Source organism: Eleutherodactylus coqui, chromosome 11 (assembly GCF_035609145.1).
Source record: "Eleutherodactylus coqui strain aEleCoq1 chromosome 11, aEleCoq1.hap1, whole genome shotgun sequence".
Classification (NCBI taxonomy): domain Eukaryota; kingdom Metazoa; phylum Chordata; class Amphibia; order Anura; family Eleutherodactylidae; genus Eleutherodactylus; species Eleutherodactylus coqui.
Window position 1 is genome coordinate 112,492,546 of NC_089847.1, and position 23,481 is coordinate 112,516,026.

Here is a 23,481-nt window from a genome sequence, read left to right on the forward strand (position 1 = left end):
TCTTTTACAGGCTGCATTTCTGTCCCCCAGTGACATAGAGGATCATTCTCGTCACTCCCTCAGCTCTTCTTGGCAGTCAGTCACAGTCAGAGAACACTCCCTTAAAGGGGTTGTCCCGCGAAAGCAAGTGGGTCTATACACTTCTGTATGGCCATATTAATGCACTTTGTAATGTACATTGTGCATTAATTATGAGCCATACAGAAGTTATAAGAAATTTTTCACTTACCTGTTCCGTTGCTAGCGTCCTCGTTTCCATGGAGCCGTCTAATTTTCAGCATCTAATCGCTAGATTAGACGCGCTTGCGCAGTCCGGGTCTTCTTCTTTTATGAATGGGGTCGCTCGTGCCGGAGAGCGGCTCCGTGTAGCTCCGCCCCGTCACGTGCCGATTCCAGCCAATCAGGAGGCTGGAATCGGCAATGGACCGCACAGAAGCCCTGCGGTCCACCGAGAGAGAAGATCCCGGCGGCCATCTTCAGCAGGTAAGTAAGAAGTCACCGGAGTGCGGGGATTCAGGTAAGCACTCTCCGGTTTTCTTTTTTAACCCCTGCATCGGGGTTGTCTCGCGCCGAACGGGGGGGGGTTGAAAAAAAACAAAAACCCGTTTCGGCGCGGGACAACCCCTTTAACCTTTTCTCTTACTATGTAGAGACATTCATAAATGAAACTATGTTTGTGGAGAATTGATCTGGTATTTCCGATTTCACAGATTGTGTAGTAGTTGTAGAATTATGGTTGCACATTTCACACTGAAATTCTGTAACTAGATACAGTACAATGTTAGTGAATGCAGTTATTAGGAAACCCTATTCACTCACAACTGAAAAAAATCAGCTATAGATTTGAGTCATGTAGCAGATTTTCAAATCAGCAGCATGCTCTATTTGTTGTGATTTCACCTCGGATTTCATTCATTTCAATGGAATGAGTGATATCCGCTGTTAAATTTGCAACAAAAATTGTGCAGATTTCATTGCGGATTTGTGTGCAGAATTTTTGTATGGATTAATAATGTAACTTTTACGACGTGTGTGAAACTAGCCTATCAGTGATCATACCCAACAGGGATCTGTCAGACATACCAGGACCTTCACACTACTTGATAGCCTCTGATGTTATATTAAGAAGAGAATATTAGAAAGTGCTATTTAAAGTGTAATTGTGCTTTCTAAATACTATTTGGGATATCCAGGGGACATGTCAAAAGTTTTGATTGCTGGGGATCTGACTGCTGAGACCCGCACCAACTGCTATAACAGGCCAGCTAAAGCGCTCATCCAAGCGCTATCACTGTTCACTAGGCGAAGACGGATTAAATAGAAAGCCTAACTGACATGGAAAAGGACTTGGGTATTTAATTAAAGGGGTTCTGTCATTAAAAAAAAATAATATATATATATATACTTCCCTATTCCTCCCCGTTAGTCTACTTACCAGATCTTCACCTCCCCTATATTCTCCTGGTTCCTGCAGTCCGGGGAAGGTGGGGTCACTTCACCTCCAGCTGGCTGATTCCTCTCCTTCCTTTGAGGTTATGTACATTGCTGGCAGTCTTCTTCCTGCCAGCCAATGTACGTTATGTCACAGCTCCAGGCCAGCAGTGGGAGTGCCGATCTACTGCAGTGACTGCTCATGCATGCTATCTCGGCAATAGATCAGAATTCCTACCTAGGCAGTAAACGCTACAGCACAGGGATGTGACCTTCACTAACCCGGCCAGAAGAGAATGCGAGGAATGCCAGCTTCATAACAATCCGCCGGCGTGCAGTGAGGTGACCCCAGGAAACTGGAGAAGCTCAGCGATGAGAAGATGTGGTAAGTAGACTGATGGGGAAGGAATAGGTGAGTATAGATTTTTTTTTTAATTATAAAACCCCTTTAACTGTAAAATCTAACTGGAGCAACCAGTGTCAGGCAGCTGTTGCCAAGGCAAATAGTGGGGTGCATCAAGAGGTCTAGGGGCACATGACGAGAACATTGTTCTTCCTCTTTACAAGTCACTGGTCAGACCACACATGGAATATTGTGGTCAGTTTTGGGCATCGGTACTCAAGGATGACATATCAGAGCCTGTGCGGGTACAAAGGTGGGCAACTAAAGTAATAAATGAAGTAGGCGGACTACAATACCCAGAGAAATTGGGAATATTTAGTTTAGAAAAAAGACATCTGAGCGGTGACCTAATAACTATATATAAATATATCATGGGACAATACAGAGATCTCTGCCATCATCTATTCATACCCAGGACTGTGACTGTAACAAGAGGGCGCCCTCTACGTCTAGTGGAAAGAAGGTTTCTACACCGACACAGAAGGGGGTTCTTTACTGTAAGAGCAGTGAGCCTATGGAACTCTCTGCCTGAGGAAGCTGTGATGGGGAACGTACTTAAAGAGTACAAGAGGGGCCTGGACACCTTTCTTGAGCGAGACAATATTACATGTTATAGTCACTGATTATTCCGATTACCAGATTGGAGTCAGGAAGGAATTTTTTCCTCTAGAAAGATTGGCTTCTTCCTCATTGTTTTTTTTTGCCTTCCTCTGGATCAACATTGGGGGGTAATAGGCTGAACTGGATGACATATGTCTTTTTTTCAACCATACACACTATGTTACACTTTCTTCAGGTGATGGAGGTGCTTTACAGTCCTACTCTCTCTGCTAGCCAGGTCCAGAGCTGGAGTGGGTGGGGCTTAACACCGCAACACAAGGAGCCGCTACGGCTCAACCGTCAACCCTTTTCTATCTAGTGTCTATGGCCACCTTAAGTTCCCCTCAGCCCTTCTCAGATTTGTGTTTGAAAAGTTTTTAAATTCTGCTTCTAAATCTGGAACAGCGCTAAATCATTGACATCATACAGACTACTATAAATGGCACCTATACTCTGCTGATACAGCTTAAAGGGTAATGGTTGGGAATCTGAAATGTATGGAGTGTTGAAGACTTTTAAAGTGACCAGTGCAGACGATTACATTATAGTACAGATAGGGCTCCACGTTGGGACTTCACTGTTATAAACAATCCAGTGTAATTATATCCTTACTATATAAAAGATCACAAACTTTTTCAACTTCTCACTGTACCTTTTTGATGTTTTTTTTGCACTGTGATCCATTATGTTCTGATAGAACTGAGACATGGGCCTCCGCTGCCAGCTTGCAAAATGTTTTTAATTATCCGCTCGGCAATCAAGGAGGGAAATCTAGGCTGCCTCTAGATAACTTCAAACATCAAGAAGATCATTTGCATATCATAATAACATAACTGGTTGAGCAAGATGGTAAAAAAGAAAAATCTATCAAGCGAAAGATCACAAAGGGTTAATTAACGATGACCTCTGAAGTATCTGTGATGGATGGGCTACGAGTCAGTGATGCAGTGTTTCAGCTTGCTAGAAATGACTGACATTTACATCATGAGTATGTTGATCTACTTCTACTTGATACACACTGATATAGATGGCATTAAGGGTATATATATAACAGACCTGATGTAACATGACTTCTATAGGGAGCTCATTACGGACTTCGTTATGGGGCTCAAAGACGTCTCGCATGGCTCCTACATTTTTGGATGGTTAAAGAAGGACAGTTATGAACTTGTGATTGCTTGATCACTGATATAGTATACTGCAATACTTCAGTATTGCAGTTTATTGTACTCTAACAAACAGAATATTAAAGGGAACCTGTCAACACTTATGAGCAGCAAAAACTAAGTTATGGTGCTCGGAGGGCAGGTTCCCAGGATTCCGGAGATGTACTTATTATACTTACCAGGCTCCCCGCTCTTGTACTGTCACCACCGAAAATTGGTGCGTGGACAGACTTGAGACCACTGCAGTCTTTTTACTTATTTTTCATAGGTGACAGAAAGAAAACAGGGAGCCTGGTAAGTATTAAAAGTACTTCTCCGGAATCTTGGGAACCTATCGTTCGAGCACCATAACGTAGTTTATGGTGCTTATAGGTGGTGACAGGTTTCCATTAAGCACTGCCAAAGGCATGGCTTAATAGGCAAAATTCCATGGCAGGCCTGGGAGTCTTTACAAGGCTCTAGGAAGCCATTGTAACATGGGAGAAGGGAAAAAGGACATTGGACAAAAGCTGGGTCCATATTTCTTTGCGATTACAATGACTACACACATTTTTACTGTCAGTTTATGTCTATGGAATATTCAGCCTGTCATATCATTAGACACTTCTTGGACTCAACCTGATTTTCATCACAGAATAACAGAATTATGCCAAGGTACCGGGGAGGATTCCAGCTCTGACACCTGTTCAGAATATTGCTCTGTCCAAGTCAATTATCATACAACGAGCACGGGAGAAATCGGATGAGTGATACATTGTATTTGCTTATTTACATATTTGCAACGGAAACCTTTAATCTACATAACGGTGTTATTTTAGTTCCACTGAATGCAATCTAATCCTGGCATGGAAATCTGAACACGAGAGTCGGCGGTGGGTGAAATCAGCCTCAAATTAACAGGAAATGATATTGTCTACGCATCGGGGATACAGTTATGTTGAAGTATTTAAAAGCTGCTCAGCAAGTAGCTATTGTGATATTTAAATAGTCAAAGGGACGCTAAACTAATATATACATGTGGGAATCGAAAGTCAGTTATGTAAGATTAGTGAAACATGGCAGCTAACTTCTGGAATCACCGCCATACCCGGTCATGGGCAATGAATGGAACTTTGCTGCAGCACCAAATGCAACCATGGATGAGACTGGCACTATTTCGGGGAGAAATCAGCCATTATCATTATACACTCATTGACAAAAAAATAAAGCACCAAGAAGGAGTTGTTGGAATTGGTTGAAACTTTATATGTGTGAATGTAAATGATATAAGTCAGTGATTACAATATTAGAGCAAAAGGATTTTTTGGGGAAAAATGTTACCATTCGAAGAAGGCTTTAGCACCCTGTTGGGCTGTTTCTAGTCTGGATACATGATGGGATACGATTGGCCATGGAGGCATACAGGCTCTGTATGCTATCCTATTTCCACACAGGTGTTGCAACTGGGTTTCTATATCCTGCACACTCATAGACTGCCAAAGCTGACATTCCAGAGGGTCCCATAAATGCTCGATCAGCAATAAATCTGCCAATTGGACAGGTCAATCAACCTGGCAGAGGCGTTCCTGTGACCCCCTTGCGAGTGGGCGAGCGTTATCCTGCTGGAGGATGCCTCCTGGAAGCCACCATGAGAGGAACACATGTGGCTGCAGGATGTCCTGAATATATCGCTGAGCTGTCATTGTCCCTCGTACCACTACTAGGGGGGGGGGGGGGGCGACTGTCGTATGTGATGGCTCCCCAGATCATCACACCAGCAGTTGGGCCAGTTTGTTGCTCCACAGCAAAGATAAGTTTAAAGCTCACCACGGGGCCTCCATACTCGAACACAACTGTCCTCAGCTCCCAAAAAGATCCTAGAATCAATGCTATAGAAAATATGGTTCCAGTCTGTGGTAGTCCAGATTTCTCATTAATGACATCTCTGCAAACAAAGGTGATGGTGTTGGGGTGTTAATGGCAGAATACGTAATTGGCGCTGTGACACTAAATTTTCTTCTGCTAAGCACCAGGAATGGTTTGGTAAGATACAGGGAAGTGCCACTTGTGTCTGGATGGTGGACAATGAAACTGTTGAATCTGTTCATACCTGTTGGTGGATCAAACAATTCTCTCTACTGGTGGTCTTTTTAGACCAGCCTGTTTGCAGTGTGTTCATGCCCTCATGTAACAACGGTTCCCAACATCTCCTAAAAGCTTGGTCAGAATGGCCTAGATGGTGGGAAATCCATTGAAGTGACCATCCTGCTTCTCTCATTCCAATGATGCACCTCCTCTCAAAGTCTGTTAAAGGGGTTGTCCCGCGAAACAAAGTTGGGGTATACACTTCTGTATGGCCATATTAATGCCCTTTGTAATATACATCGTGCATTAAATATGAGCCATACAGAAGTTATTCACTTACCTGCTCCGTTGCTAGCATCCTCATCTCCATGGTGCCGTCTAATTTTCAGCGTCTAATCGCCCGATTAGACGCGCTTGCGCAGTCCGGTCTTCTCCGTGTTGAATGGGGCTGCTCGTGCTGGAGAGCGCTCCTCGTAGCTCCGCCCCGTCACGTGTGCCGATTCCAGCCAATCAGGAGGCTGGAATCGGCAATGGACCGCACAGAAGACCTGCGGTCCACCGAGGGTGAAGATCCCGGCGGCCATCTTCGCAAGGTAAGTAAGAAGTCACCGGAGCGCGGGGATTCGGGTAAGTACTATCCGTTTTTTTTTTTTAAACCCCTGCATCGGGTTTGTCTCGCACCGAACGGGGGGGCTATTGAAAAAAAAACAAAAACCCGTTTTGGCGCGGGACAACCCCTTTAACTGTATGAAATATCTTTGAGTGCATCGTAGAGGCGTCTAGTGGTCAACGATCTCTCAGCAAGAGGTCCACTACACAAAAGTAGCCTCTGAGAGCCTTTTTATAAGTCAATGAGAAAAGCACTTTTACGGCCTCTGATGACAAGTCTCAGTGTCTAATCAGACCACAACTGTAACCATTTAGGCCGCCTGCACACGGCAGAACTGCTATATAAAATTGTTACGTTTGTGCGGGCAAGTGAGCACCGGGCCCACATGAACGTTACCCAGATAAGGAACACCAGGTGAAACAACCACCAATTAACACCTCTCCCTATCTTCTACAAAGGAAGATGACCAAGGACCTACCTGAGCGGGGACATCGCCCCAATAAGGGTGGCCCAGCGGTCTTCGTATCTGGGCCCTTGCTGCCCTAGGAAACGACGCACCCAGGCTAGGATGCATACACATGCCACCACTAGCTGAGACAACTGCACAGGATAAGAAGACACACAGAGCCAAAATTACACCATACAGGATCCAATATGCAAACACTAGTAGCAGATGTTAATGCTATAAATGACAGGTATTTTTTGACATTTTGGCCAAAATATGGAAGCTAGCGGGCCATGTCACAGCTCCTAGCTATACCGCTAGTCCCTACACTAACCAGGAATCCAGCGACATAACCAAACAAAACCACACAAGACACAAATCTTTCTTGCAGCCACCATACATAGAACCTGATCACACTACACACACAGAGAGAGAATGAGAACAGGGAAAGCTGGACACACCCACACCTGGGAAGACAGCTTTATGTGTACTGACCTAGAGTGATTGGCTGGCTGACACCCACACCCAGCCAGCACAATCCCCACACCTGAGCAGGAAAGCTCCAGAGAACCCGTAGAACCACAGATCTTAAGAGAAGATGTGACAAAAATACAACTTTTTAGTTATAACTTTCCAGTCTGTTTTCCAAACGTGACAGCCGAACAGGATGTGACTCAAGCATAAGGGCTTCATCAGACTACCGGATTTGTGCCTATGTTGTCCAATAGTCAGAGATGTGCAGTGCGACCTTGTCTTTTTAAAAAATTTCCCGCTCTGTTTCCTAGCAGAGTTGCGTATGTATCGCCGCCCATACGCAATGTATGGTATAGACGATCTTCTCCAACTCTCTGGTTTTTCAGGTGCCGTATCACATGTCCTATGGGCCCACAGTCATGACAGTGGGGAAAAAATGTTCTGAAAGGACGCCTGGTCGCAACCTTGGGGCTCAGTCACACAAGCATAGGCAATTTTGGTCAGTAAAAAACGCAGCGGCTTCCATGCCTGGTGCATGTCTGGTGTGTAGGTGCTTTTTGTAATATCCATCTCGCATCCATTTATGCTGTTTTTTTCACGTGTGCAAAGAAAAAATGTAGGAAAGCCCAAATGATGCTAATTCTATCAAAATCCACAGAAAACAATGTGCACAAAAAAGTAGTGCGACTAATGCATATTCATTGCATTTTGTTTAGGCACCCATAAACTGCGGGCAGATTCAGACGACCATGTGTACAACTATGATCGCCGCTACAAAGCGTAGTTGCTCCTGAGCGTCGGAAATTTCTTCCCCTTCGCAGGCATTTAAAACTCTGCGCCAAAGTGCAAGAGTTTAGAAAAAAAACGCGGAAAGATAGGTCCTACCCTATCTCTCCCGAACAAAGTATTCTCTACGTGCGGGAAAGATAGGGTCGGTTCTGTCTTTTCCCACCCGTACAATTAACCTCCGAGAAAAGAGCTAGTGAAAACAAAACCACTGAAATTCTATCCAAATCGGTGGTTTTGTTTAGTCCCGTTATGCGGCAGCATAAGGGGAGAACAGTACGTTCGTCTGAATCCGTCCTTAGGCTAACTCCACACTGGCAAGTGCGATATCGCGCTCGCCAACGTGAGATTTCCGTGCGGATGCAAGGCATTTTTATATTAAAACAACCTCGCATCACTTTGGGGGAGTAGCGATCCTTCGCCATGCCGGAGGATCGCGGAGTGTGTCTTATGGTTTCCAATGGGGAGACCTTGCACCGCACACGCGTGGACCCAGCACGCAGTGCTGTGCTGCCGCCGGCCACGTTGAACACAATGGGCGCTGTGAGGGCACACCCAAAGATAGGGCATACCGTGAAAATTGCTCATGTGTATGACCCCATTCAGAAGAAGATTTGTGCGTCCCACAATGCACAAAACCTGCGAAAGAATCTTGTCCGTGCGAAGCCGGCCTTAAATGGATTATTTTGGTCTGTGGAAATGGACTGAAATAGGACATGCCGCTATTTTTTTTTCTTTACATGCAATATTCGTCCAATTAGGAAAAACGCACGTCGGAATATACCAATTAAATTCAATGGGTCCGCATTCTGTCCTTGTTCAGTCTGTAAAAAATATGGACTGAATATGGACAGAGAAACCCTAGGAAAGTTGGTTGCCAACTCTTGTGAAAACTTTAATGGTGGCCATATTGGTTGTCACCCAGCTTTTAAACAGTAAAGGAGGGAACTCTGCAAGAAGTGAATAATAGCTTGTTAGCCTTTCCTGTGCAATAATGTACATGGAACTACGCTGTTTCCCTGAAAATAAGACCTACCCTGATTTTTGGGGATTTTCTGGGAGGCTTGAAATATAAGCCCTTCTCCAAAAATAAGCCCTAGCTTCATTACATAAAAAAGGAATACATTAACTTACAGGCTTGGTCCAAGTCCCTCTAGGGCTCCGACGCGCTTCTTGCAGACTTTGCCGCCCACAGAAGATTACTTCCTGGTTACGAGATTCATAAATCCCACCTCCAGGAAGTGATGGCACTGATTGGTTCTTGAGCGCTGCTCAGCCAATTAATGCAGCACTTGATGAACCAATGTGATGGCTGTGATTGGTTCATCTAACACTGCATTGATTGGCTTAGCAGCGGTCAAAGAACCAATCACAGCTATCGCTTTGTGGAGGCGGGACTTATGAATTGTCCAACAAATGCCATGGCTCATCCAATTCATTCAGGGAGGAGTGGGAGGGACCTGGTAAGACATCCCTCGAAAGTAAGACACTGTGCCTCTTTTGGGGCAAAAATTAATATAAGACAGGGTCTTATTTTGGGGAAGCACGTTAGCAAATGCATATAGGCATATAGCATTCTCCAATGCTACGGACAACATTCATCATTACACACTAGAATTAAAATTTTGAGGTTTAGCGACCCTGTCGGTCTGATCATTATCTGCCATGATAATGAGAGGTACCTATATTGCTTTTTCCCTGTATGATTTGTACACACCGCCTAGTAGACAGACTTTGATGAATATGTTTTGCCGCTGTCTGGAATAAATTGGCACCGGATCCATCTGTAAATTACTGGTGTGACGATACAGAACAGATGGAGTAGAAATACCTATTCAAGAAACAATTATTTACCATGTACATCATCCTGACATACCCCAGAATCAGAAACCGGAAATACCATACATGTCCAGTGCAGTTTATTTCCTTTGCCAAGACATGTAGATGGTGCAAATTAAAATGCATGGGTCGTCTACATACTAAGGATTTGCTTAGGGCAAGTAAGAACAGAGGTAAGTATCAGCAAAGAGGGCAAATAAAAAGGTGTTGCTGTGATAATAGAGAAGGAAGTATTTGCTTGACTAAAGGTTCAGCAATTCATGTATTCATACAGTATCACATGGTAGAATCAGCCATACACCTGACCGGCGTCATAGGGCTTCGAAGGACAAGTGTGTTTTTGCGTGCAGGCAGGGGCGTAACTATAGGGGATGCAGGGGATGCGGTTGCACCCGGGCACAGGAGCCTTAGGGGGCCCATAAGGACTCTCTTCTCCATATAGGTAACCCAGTACTATGAGTAAAGCATTATAGTTGGGGGCCCTGTTACAAGTTTTGCATCGGGGCCCGGGAGCTTCAAGTTACGCCTCTGCGTGCTGGTAAATCCCAACTCGGAGATTTGAATCCATTGATTTCAATGGGTTCATTCTCACTTATCTTTTTTTATGCCGACTGTTTTCACAAAAAAAGTAGGACATTCACTATTCCGTGCTTATTTGCACACGAAAGAGCCCCATAGAGGTATGTGGGAGGTGTGCAAACACACACATCTGCACATGCGGGTATGCTCTAAACGCTGCGCATATCCACAATCACCGACACTGCGTTAGGCTAAGTAGCCATTTAAATCAGGGCGGGGTGATTCCCCCATCTATGTGAATAAGCGGTGCCTGCACAAATATGCACATGTTCACTGTCCAAAAAAATTGCGCAGGAGCGAGCGTACTGCAAAACACGCTTGGCTGTTGAAGCCCTTACTGCGGGTTTTGTTTAGGTTGATTTACAGATATAGCTACACATTTGTCACATTCACATATAGATAGATGTACACATAATTGAATGTTGCCATACTGACACATAACTAATGCAGCCATAGTGTGCACATCAGTAACGATATATTCCAAGCAGAAGAGTGCAGTGCTTGATTCAGCCAAAAATATAAAACCAAAAGAAGTTTAAAAAATAGTAACATCAGGACATCCTGGTTAGCCTACTAGTTTCAAAACACTCAGAGTTCTCTGAAACCTGTAGGCTAACCAGGATGTCCTTATTTTACTATTCTTTAAACGTAAGAAATAAAGATTAAGCTTATATTTTCCCCAAGTTTAAGGAGGCATCTGCTAACTGCTATGTGTGTTTGTATGTTGTGCCTCAGCATAACCACCATAGGTAGGAGTATTCCATTACCTCTTATCTGCTCATTTTATATTTCTGGTGTACAGCCTATCTGCAATTGGAGCGCTTTCTTTTATTTTAATTACACTCAGTAATAATGCCTTCTTATTACCCTTACAGAGTAATAATGCCTTTCATGGCCTCCCTTTAGTAATAAATAATGCCCCCTATGGTCCTGGTAAATAATATATAAAAAACCCTCATGGCTGTGTTTAGTAGTAATGCCCCCTTAAGTAATAAATAATGCAATTTATGGCCCCGTTAAGTAATAATTAGGAATAATGCATTTCAGGGCTTCATTTAGTAGCAATGTGCTTATGTAATAAATAATGCAATTTATGGCCCTGTTTAGTAATAAATAATTAGTAGCAATGCCCCTTATGGCCCCTTTAAGTAATAATGCCCTTTATCGCTCCCTTAAGTAATAAATAAGGCCCCTCATGTCCTCCATAATTAATAAATAATGCCCCTCCTGCTCTCTAAAATAATAAATAATGACTCTCATAACTCCTTAAGTAATAAATCATGCCCCTCATGCCTCCTTTAATAATGTCCCCCATGACTGTTTAAGTTATAAAGAATGCCCCCATGGCCTCATTTGGTAGCAATAACTATTATATAAAGTAAAATTAAAAAAAACTGTTACACTCACTTCTGTTGCTCCTCCCATTCCCGGCCTCAGCCGCATTGGTCCTTAGCTGATTTCCGGGTAATTCCCAGCCTCAGCAGAGGGCGAGGACTGGCCGTAATAATTAAGTGTTTGTCACATTATCGCTTTACCTGGAAGTCAGACGGCAACCAGTTCGGCATGTACTGTGGAAGTTAGGAGTGGTATGAGCGACAGAGGTAAGTAACTGTTTTAGTTATTTTTCAGTTCCACCATAATCTGTCTGCCCCTGCATCAGCCCCAGGACCTGACCGGCCCACCGGTATTTTTTTTTGGTGGATGCAATGTCCAGCCCGCCCCTGGGCGGTAACCCATATAGGGTGTAGACGTTGTAAAGTTACCCATGCCTTCCTGATACGATATTGAGCATCATGTTCGACATTCCCGTCATTGGTGATTGTACTGCCTAGTAGACCAACAAGGCAAGCTCTTGCAACTGCTGTTGTTGGTTGACCGTGATTGAGGTATTTGTGAATGTGGCATATCCAAGTCACATAATCTGTGTCTTCTCACAGTTAATCCGTAAACCAGTCATTACCATTTCTTGTGCCAGAGCTGATACTGTTTGTTGGAGTTAGAGGAGCGATGGTGTGAGGAGAGCTATATCATCAGTCAGTGAGTTGTTGTTTTCGGTTACGTCCCAGAACACCAACTATAGTTGGCCTGATTTCTTGTTTCATGACGTGGTCAAGCACTAAGTTGAAAAGAAATGGCAACAGGATACAGCCTTGTCGGACAGCTGTGTCCATGTTGAAGAAATCCGTAGCTCCTATATTGGTTTGCATGCCACAACTAGAGTTGGAGTACAGTGCTCGAAAAATAGTAAATGCACTGGTTGGGTGAACCATAGGATTTGATGACCATAGGGCGTCTCAATGAAGGCTGTCAAACGCTTTCTTAAAATCAATAAAACTCGCACATAGCTTCTTCTGGAACTCAAGGCTCTGTTCAGTGGTGGTTCAAAGTATGAATATCTGTTCGATACATGACTGCTCTTTTCGGAACTCTGCTTGCTCTTCACGTAGTCACTTATCAGCCAGTCTAGAAAGGTGTTGCAACAGAACATTATAGAATACATTGCCTGGGACACAAAAAAGTGTGATGCTACACCAGATGTTACAGCTTGAAAGGTCAACGTTTTGTCCAATCTCTTGGGTCTTTGCCACTTGTCTAGCAGGCATTGAAGAGGGAGGTGAGGGCATTCATCAAGGTTGGATTGGCAGTCATATGATACGTTAGTTTTGTACCAAGGATCAGCAATGATTGAAGTGAGAGAGAGAGGGTTGACTTTGTTACCCTATGCCTATGCCAACTGTCCATCAGACGTAGGACAACATGAAATGGGTTATGCCATCGAAAACAATCAGCTATCTATGGGATAACTCATAAGTGTATGACCACTGGGACCCCAAAAGATCACAAGAATGGCACACCATGAGCCCTCCTAGTGAATGGAGTGACAATGCAAATCCGTGACCATGATGCCATTCAACTGTATGGGACTTGAGGAGATACCCGAGCGCTAGACAGTGAATGTAGTGGTGGTTGCACATGTGTACAGCCACTCTATTCACTAAGCAGACTTGTGATATACTAGTCTGGTGATCCCTGGGGGTTGCACCGGTTGTACCCCCAGTGATCATATAATTTTCATCTGTCCTGTTGATTGAAGATAAATGTTATTAGGTGGATAACCCCTTTAAGTACATACAACACTTGCATTTTTTGGGAATCTGCGAGGGCTCCAGTTCATGGACTCCCTATGTCTGATATGTCAGAAGATAACTAAAAGTGATATTTTCTCTTAAAATCATTGAATAACCATTAGAACATTACAAGGAATCGTCTACATACTGACAGTTATAATTAAGATATAAACCGCATTTGTGGCAGCTTTTGAGGGATATCTCTCCTCATTTCCATGACAACTGGTGAATAATGGCTCTGTTGGCTGAGTCCTTGATAAATTAACACAATAAGGCTGAATTGTCAAGTTTACAAACTACAAATGAGCGAACGGGTTATGAGTCACCGAAGCGGTGGAAATCAAGTTATTAGAACGTGTTGAAAGCTGAGGGTTTTATTCTTTTATTGCTTGCAGGTCAAATGCTTCATATACTGCATTACAGTTCTTCAGTCTCACCTTCCTTTATCCTGTAGACCTGGCTCCTGGCATTGAGCTAGTCATGTGGGGCAGTCATGATAACAGAGAACAGCTGCGTGACTAATACTCAGCTAGTTCGCACATAGCATAGAGCTGGACTGAAATATCAAGGTCTATAAAAGTTTACAAAAACATGATTTATAGACAACACCTTTAATATGTCCCACCAATAGAGGTGGTATCACTGCTGGTTCTCTGTATAATCCTGAGGAAGGGCTTATGCCCGAAACGTTGCCACTTAATATGTACCAGGTGATGTGTCAAAGTAGTGTTACTGTATGCGTGAGGTGAAATAAAATATGCATTTGGAAGTTCACCTGCAATTTAGAGTATCTTCTTAAAGCAACCCTCTGACTTCGGGACAAAATTCTGCCCCAGGACGGGAGGTATATAACCTGCAGTTGTTCCCCCCTCCCGATCCACAGGTTCTAAGTCTCGTCTTCAGCCATCCAAGATGGCTGCCACAACTTTTTAACTACCTATTGCACTACTTTCCTGATCATGTGATCAAAGAGCAGATAGATATAGTGCATTGGTTGTCTACCGCTACCAATGCACTGTGGAGATTAAGTAGTCTGGAAATTGTGTTGGCCATCTTGGACCGCTGGAAAGAGACTAGTAATTAGCGGATCAGAGGACTGGCAGAGAAAAACAGCTGCAGGTAATATATCCCCTCCCTCTCTGGTCCCGGGATAGAATTTCATCATGACTCTGGAGGATTGCGTAAGTCCATACTGAACACCGGCCCCCTAAACAAATACAGATCACATACTATACACACTCTAAATAAATATGACCCCCAAACCTGACCTCCAATAAATGTAGACTGTTGATCAGACCCCAAAGCAAATAAAGACCCCCAAACAGACACCCTAAAGAAATGCAAATCCCTTTTATATAGACCTCAGACCAGATCCTCCATTTATAAAGACTGCAAATCCCCCATTGTACAGACCCCAGATTAGACCTTCGATCTATTGAGACCCCTGACCAGATCTTACCTTTAAATAGACCTCAAAACAATCCCCCAATTATATGAACCTTAGACAAAATGCCCTATTTATGTAGACCCAAGACTAGACTCTCATTTACACAGACCTCAGAGCAAATCCCCTATATATATATATATATATATATATATATATATATATATATATATACCCCAGGCAAGACCCCCATTTATACAGACCCTACACGAGATGTACAGATACTCTCTTCTCCTCATTCTTGCACCCCTCTTCACTTGTGGGTGTCGCTACAGATAACATTGTGATGGAGAGGCCAATGTCAGAATGTGGTCTGCGATGGCACCCAAGAATGAAGAGGAGAGTGGGGACAGAGAGGGGTGAGTGTAATTTTGGAAAGATCTGCCCTCCTTTCTGGAAATCCAGGATATCTTCACTCTGGAGTTCCGTGACCTATGTAAATGACCATGGCTCTTTGATGACTTGTAATATTCTCAACATTTACAGTAGGGGACATAATGATCACTTTTTTTTTACCTTAATCTCGATTTTTTAATGTATCTATTTTATGTAGTCTTCTGAAATCTACCTATGAACATACTAAATACCGGTGTTGCAAGGTATAAATTGACATAGCGTTAGCTTTCATCCTACGATGCGAATGTACAGATCTTTTTCTAAATGATGGGATTGCTGTGCCATAACTGATGATATTATGGAGAGGGCTTTAGATCTCTGTAGTAATTGCTTTGCTGATCTCCATACATCAAACCCATTGAATTCCCATTGCTATTAACCTACACCTTTACTCCTATACATTATAACTGGTGTCACTTTAATGTTCAAATCAGAGAATATGCCAGCTAACATATGACTATGGGCCTATCATTTCAGGTTCTTCGACACTTCAGCCAGATGAAAGCATCTCAATAGGAGAACCGTGGCCTCCTGAAGAATTATCATCTTCTGCAGCCAGTGAACTTCCTGCTTTATATGGCCAGGAAGAGACAGAAAATACGACTCTGTTTTACAATACCACATCCACCAGGAAGAAACTCAGTGATACAAGTCCAACTGCCTCTATTCAGGACAATTCCACCATTGAGTTTGAAGAACTTGGTCCTTCTGAATCTCCGATCCCATCTCCATTCCAGCCTACAAACCCAGGTCTAAATGATACCAGCATATTGCCTTTATTGACTTTGCATCCATATAATGCCTTTTCTACAGGAGAAGATGGTTTTATTTCATCATCAATGCCTTCATCTTCATTATCATCATCGTCATTGTCATTTCCACCACCTTACCAGTCTTCCTTATCAGTAACTGATATATCCTCTACTACTGTGCCTTACCTTTATAATGTTACTGAGAAGAAAGACGTTACTCAAGACATAGCTACAGATATACTAAATTCTAGTTCTAACACATTTCATGTCACCAGTTCATGGGCTATAATAGAAAATGGAACCACTCATTTGGTAAATGGAAACCAGACTTTAGAAACTACCCAAGCCCCAGGGCACACAGACTCGGCTCTAGACTCAGCAACTGAAGACTCCCTAAGACAAACCAACAATGAAATTGAATCTTCTACAGTAGCTGTTACATCCTTAGAAACGTCTGTCATACAAACAATGTATGCCCTCCCCTATGAACCTGTTGTCACACCAACAAGCACTAAAGCCAACGTTGACTCATTTTCTACGTCATATATACCATCCACTCCAGTTCACACAACTTTTACGACAATCCTAGACACAGTAAACAACAGCAATTTAGAATCACATCAGGTAGAGACACATACAATAATGGAAAGTGGTAGTAATTTTAATACAGCTACATATGTTCCTATGACACAAGAGAAAAGTTCATCCTTCACGACAGAGCAAGCATCTAAAGGACTCATAGAATCCAGTTCCAATTACTTTACCGATACTACAGCTACACCAAGACCAGAAGAAACATCTGTGGAGGCAACCAATTCTTCATTTGAATTAAGTCCATCTCCTAATGTCATGATGTCCACCGTGTCTGTCACCACATCAACTCTACTCAACCCATCAACAACATTCATTTCTGTTCCACCAAGTGATAATACAGATGCTTCTTTGTCTGATGGATTATCAACCGTGATATACAACACTGACGATTCAATGTCCAGGAGTACAAATCTCTCAACCGTGATATACAGCACTGACTCAAACACTGACGATGCAATGTCCAAGAGTACAAATCTCTTGACCAGTAGTGTACATAGTCAAAGAGTGACTGATGTAACTACCAGTTCTGCTCCAACACAGTCTGATGAAAGGACCTCTCAAGTTACTATAAGTGTAGGACCAAGTACCAATAGATCATTCACTACAGCAGAAGAAAGGCATGATGACATGATCTCATGGACCTCAATGGCTCCTTCAGAAATCCCATCAGAGGTGTCGCTCTCTTTTAAACCATCTACTGTAGCATACAGAACTAACACAATAACAGAAAGGTTGCAGACAGGTCATACAGTAGACAGCAGTCACATACTTACTAACAACCAAAGAGAAGAGAATACAATTTTCTCATCTACTGGCCTTACATCGTCAACTTTTGAGGACTCAACTTTTGATTTTGCTATAAGCACCACCGAGTTATCAGAAGTAGCATCCTCAGTGAAGACCACGCCATTGACTATATCACTTGACGCAACGAGTGACACGGCATCGTGGACTTCTACTGAAATTGTAAATGTTACATCCCCATTGGAAACAAAAACGTCAACGACGTTCTATTCACGTTCAGGTGAAACATTAGCTTCTGAAACACCACCGGAAATCTCTACGTTCGCAATGATAAATAACACTAGTACAACCACTGAGGTCCTACAGACAGGAGAAGTCACCTACATAGCCACAAGCAGCCAAGAAAACTCAAGTTCAATGTTGACAGTACCAGAACCCATCACTTTATCCCTCAGTACATTGGCAACTGCTCTTGAATCAACATCCAACCTTGATGGTAGTAGAATGACAACCCAAACTGTTACTGATAATAATTCAACTATATTAGATATCACATCACCATCTAAAGTCAGTATATCTCCAGTTATGGTTTCCTCCCAGTCAGCTACCACATCTGGTTCTGAAACACTTACGTCCAGCTGGGTTTCTTCTGCTACGCAAGAAAGCAGTACAAGTATAAATAATATGGAAACTAATTCTATTCCATATTCTAGTTATACAGCCACAAGTATTAATGACACAACTTTCAGGCCAACTGTTCTTCAATTTTCAACTACTCATCAGTCCTCTCCAGTTTCTACATCTGAATTAAGTACTTATACTAATAGTGGACAAAGTTCATCGAACATAGCAGGAGTTTCAGAAGTTACATCACCATTGGAATTAAGAACAAGGTCTACAGTAACCACCCCTTCCAATGACGTGACCCTGTCGACCATTACTGACTATACTATTGAAACAGTTACCAGTACATTGCCAATCACGGTAAACATATCCACAACGATGTTGTCCTCCCTGTCTACAAATATTAATACAAGAACAGAAACTTTGTCAAAGTCTACTACTTGGGACATCTCAAGTCCTCAGCATCTATCCAATGGTGTAACACCTCCATTAGTTTCCATGTTAACACAACCTAGTGTCAGTGCCATGGAGTATACGAGCTCTGCCACACTGATTACTACAGCCTCCAATACCACAAGCCATGATACAATAATGTTATCGAGCAGTCGGTCTACTGATTCTTCAACACTGTCCACAGGACAAGGACCAAGCAGAAATTCCGAATATCAGACAAGTTTACATGGTCTTCAAAGCACCACTACCGATAGTCCTTCTACTGTCACATCTTTACTGTCTCTGCCGGCAACACAAACTGAACCATCAGTTGCCACCACTGTAGATATGGTAATTTCTAGTGAAAATACCACTCACAGAGAGGACACTACAAGGGCCATCCTTCACACCACATCCCATTTGTCACCCACCACCATAGAATCTACTCATTCTTCATCTTTTTCACATCCCACTACTACAAACTTTCCAACAATCATCTCTGATTCTCTTTCTACAGTCTCTTCTGTGGTATCTTCTGCTGAAGCATCAACTGTTTCAACTACAGGAAATGCAACACAAAACTTTACTTCTACTGAAAAGCCTTCTCCTTTTTCTTCTGTGACTCTTACAATCCCCTCCACTCATGCGTCCCCATCTATTATTTATACATTGTTGTCCACTCAGTTCACCAAGAAAGCTCAAACACCAACTTTAGCAGGTGTTACTACAGGCAGTACACCAAGAAACCACACCACACATACACCTACCACAGTAGTTCTTCCAACCACATTACAAACCACAACCTTCACATCACACCCTTCAACTATTACCCATGCACCTAGAACAGATATAATCACAACAGTGTCCGATACCACCAAAGTGCCAACGTTGCGTCCTCGAACCATTACTTCATCAACGATGGCATCTACAGCAACTACCCTGAGGACATCTGTGGCTCCGGTAACACCAGCAACAAATGCAACTGTTGTTAATAGCACAGCTTTGACAACCGCACTGAGTACGTCCACAACACCTTCTTCGTTTGAATGCAAGCTATCATCTGAAACCATGGTGAAAACAGGTGAGTTAACTATGCTTGAATGCTCTTGTAGTCCTATGTAAAATGATTTCCAGTGCTGTGCAAAGGTTTTAGGCAGGTGTGAAAACAATACTGCAAAGAATGCTTTCAAAATAGAAGTGTTAATAGTTTATTTTTGTCAATTAACAAAATGCTAAGTAAATGAGAAATGTAAATCACATCAATATTTGGTGTGACCGCCCACTGCCTTCAAAACAGCATCAATTCTTCTAAGTACACTAGGTTACAAGTTTTTGAAGGAACTTGGGCAGGAAGGTTATTCCAAACATCTTGGAGAACTAACCACAAATCTTCTGTGGATGTAGGCTTGCTCAAATCCTTCCATCTCTTCATGTAATTCGAGACAGACTCACCACCATGTTTCACTGCTGCCTACAGACACTCATTATTGTATTGCTCTCCACCATGCTTCACTACTGCCTACAGACACTCATTATTGTATTGCTCTCCACCATGCTTCACTACTGCCTACAGACACTCATTATTGTACCGCTCTCCACCATGATTCACTGCTGCCTGCAGACACTCATTATTGTACCACTCTCCCCCATGCTTCACTGCTGCCTGTAGACACTCATTATTGTACCACTCTCCCCCATGCTTCACTGCTGCCTGTAGACACTCATTATTGTATCGCTCTCTACCATGCTTCACTGCTGCCTGCAGACACTCATTATTGTACCGCTCTCCACCATGCTTCACTGCTGCCTGCAGACACTCATTATTGCACCGCTCTCCACCATGCTTCACTGCTACCTGCAGACACTTATTATTGTACCGCTCTCTAGTATGTTTCACTGTTGCCTACAGACACCCATTATTGTACCGCTCTCCACCATGCTTCACTGCTGCCTGCAGACACTCATTATTGTACCGCTCTCCACCATGATTCACTGCTGCCTGCAGACACTCATTATTGTACCACTCTCCCCCATGCTTCACTGCTGCCTGTAGACACTCATTATTGTACCACTCTCCCCCATGCTTCACTGCTGCCTGTAGACACTCATTATTGTATCGCTCTCTACCATGCTTCACTGCTGCCTGCAGACACTCATTATTGTACTTCCCTTCACCATGCTTCACTGCTGCCTGCAGACACTCATTATTGCACCGCTCTCCACCATGCTTCACTGCTACCTGCAGACACTTATTATTGTACCGCTCTCTAGTATGTTTCACTGTTGCCTACAGACACCCATTATGGTACTGCTCTCCAGCCCTTCAGCGAATAAACTGCCTTCTGTTACAGTCAGATATTTTAAATTTTGACTCATCAGTCCAGAACATCTACTGCAATTTTTGTGCATCCCACTTCCTATGTTTTTGCACATAGGTGAATCACATGGTCTTGTTTCTACTTTGAAGGAATGATGTTTTGGTCAATATTCATCCATGGAGACCACTTCTCCAAATTTTAAGATGGGTATACCTGGGCCCCACTGGCTTCTGCCAGTTCTGACCTTATGGCACTGCAGTACATCTTCTGATTTCAAGAAGTAAGCATGATGTGTCCTTTATCTGCTGCACTAAGTTTTCCTTGGCTGACCACTGTGTCTGTGGTCCTCAACATTGCCTATTTCTTTGTGCTTCTTTAAAAGAGCTTGAACATCACATCTTGAAGCTCCAGTCTGCTTTGAAATCTTTGCCTGGGAGAGACCTTGCAGATGCAGCATAACTACCCCTTGTCTTGTTGTTGTTCCCAGTCTTGCCATGGTGTATAGCCTGTGACACGAAACTGTCTTCCACAACCTCTCCTTTGTACCAGAGTTTGGCTGTTTCTCACCCAGCTATTTCTGTTTCAGTTCATGACTGTGTTGCAACCTACATTTTAAAATGATAATCATTATCACCGGTTTGGTATAATTGGTTAATCATACATCCGATTACAGTCCTACATAATCCCTGACTTTGTACCTAGAAGAATTAATGCTGCTTTGAAGGCAAAGAGTGGTCACACCAAATATTGATTTGATTTAGAGTCCTCTTTTTTTTCTTTGCAGTGTTTTTTCTACCCCTGCCTAAAATGTTTCCACAGTACTGTGTATACCAATAATGCAAAGTCCAAAAAAGTTGGAACCCCACTAACTCCTATATTTACTGCAATTTAATTGATGATGGCACATAACTAAGTAAAACGTTATCAGTCAGGTTGAGCGGAATGGCTGCTCTCCATCAGTAATGAGATGGTTTCCCTATGTGTACTGTACCAAGCCTGCTGTTTTGATCTCGCGGGTTCTGACTTATGCTGTGTTGGACTTTGAAATTTCATGAAAATGTAAGAAGTCTTGGTCTGCTTTTAAGAACAAACAGGTTGTGAGGTTTCTGTGGCATGTAAAATACATCAACAAGTAGTCATGCCTCTCGGGTATAACAAGACTGCAATGCAAAGTTTGCTTCCAGCCTACGGCTACTTGCAGTTTTAATGTGGTTGTTCTGTAAGAAGGCTGCTGCCAAGCTACCGAGATCAGCATCTAGCCAACTGTATCCAACAATCTTGTTTGTTAAAGGGACACTGAACCTAGAAATGAATGCTAAAAGCAAACAGAAGATACATTCGCCTAAAGTGTTTATCAGTTTTTCCAGGATTTTCTCCATGCTTCGGAAACAGTCTTGTAAAACCCTTGCAGAGAGCACAGTGGTTAAAGGGGCCGTACTGGAATCAACTTTTATCACCTATCCATCTGATCTTACAGCCAAGATCCTTACTGATCCCAAGAATGGGGGTCCTGTGTCCTCTTCTTCTTGTCAATGTGGGGTCGCTTCTTCAACCTGTGTGACATCACATTGAATATAGAGATGGCCATGCTTAGCCACTGCTCTATTTATTTCAATGGAGCTGACAGAACTAGCCGAGTGCTTGTATTCAACTATCTCCAGCAGTACCATTGGAATTGAATGTAGCTGCAGTGCACATGCACGATTACTGCTCCCCTCCATCTCCTCCTCGCTATGGGTGGGTGTGCAATAAGCCATCAGTTTGGCGGAGGGTGGACACAGGACCAATTCTTAGGATTGGTGGGGGTCTCAGTGGTAAGAAAGTTTGATTCTGGTACAACATCCCACTTTAACTTTCGGCTGATCCTTTACTTTTTTGGTTGACAGGCAACTGAAGGTGGGACTTAGTCAAGAGGGTGGAGAATAAATGTTTTTGAAATTCTGTTATAGATAGGGCAGAGGGGGGAGGCTCCTGCTGCAGTCATTTATCTTACAGCCAGACACAAATTTGTGAGATAACTTTGGATTTACTAAAATTCACTATGTTGACAAAATATTGGAAACACACAGAAGGTGATGAAATTCGATTTTATTTACATTTTTCAATACAATGTTGGTTCGCCTTTGACCTCAATGACTGCAGTAACTCTACTAGGCATGCTTTACACCAAAATCGGATAGACATATTTAGGGATTTGCATCCTTTACCCGAGGAGAGCTTCAGATAGTGATGCGGAGGATGGTGGGTGCATTGGGCGTGCACGGATACAGCCTTCTAGCTCGTATCAAAGATGCTTGATGGGATTGAGATTTGGACTGTGGGCTGGCCAATGAAGTTTGAAGTTCTGCTCCTCAAACCAAGCCTCAACACTGCATGCCGTATGACATGGTGCTCAGTCATGTTGGTAGAGACACGGAGGTGTACCAAAGTATTGCCACAGGGTTGGTAATGCCACATTGTCCAGAATGTCAGAATGTCTCTACACGCATTGATGTTGAGGGTGGACTTCACTATAGCCAAGTCTTAGCCCTTCCCAGCAGAAACACTCTTAGACCATAACAGAACCTTCTCCGAACTTCACTATTGGGATGATACAGTCGTCTTGAACCAGCTCTCCAGGCAACCGCCACACCCAAGTGTGGCCATCCGATC

General features: G+C 43.1%; 1 protein-coding gene across 3 annotated transcripts in view; it reads left to right on the forward strand.

Annotated features, from left to right (window-relative positions):
* KIAA1549L (KIAA1549 like) overlaps nucleotides 1–23,481 on the forward strand; it is a 155,807-nt gene that overhangs the window by 38,080 nt on the left and 94,246 nt on the right. For 2 of the 3 annotated variants that reach the window (XM_066583263.1, XM_066583264.1), the window contains exon 2: nucleotides 15,843–19,592. In XM_066583263.1, the coding sequence (XP_066439360.1) occupies nucleotides 15,843–19,592 (3,750 nt within the window). The remainder of the gene's footprint in view (nucleotides 1–15,842; nucleotides 19,593–23,481) is intronic. The other variant, XM_066583265.1, reaches the window with a different exon arrangement.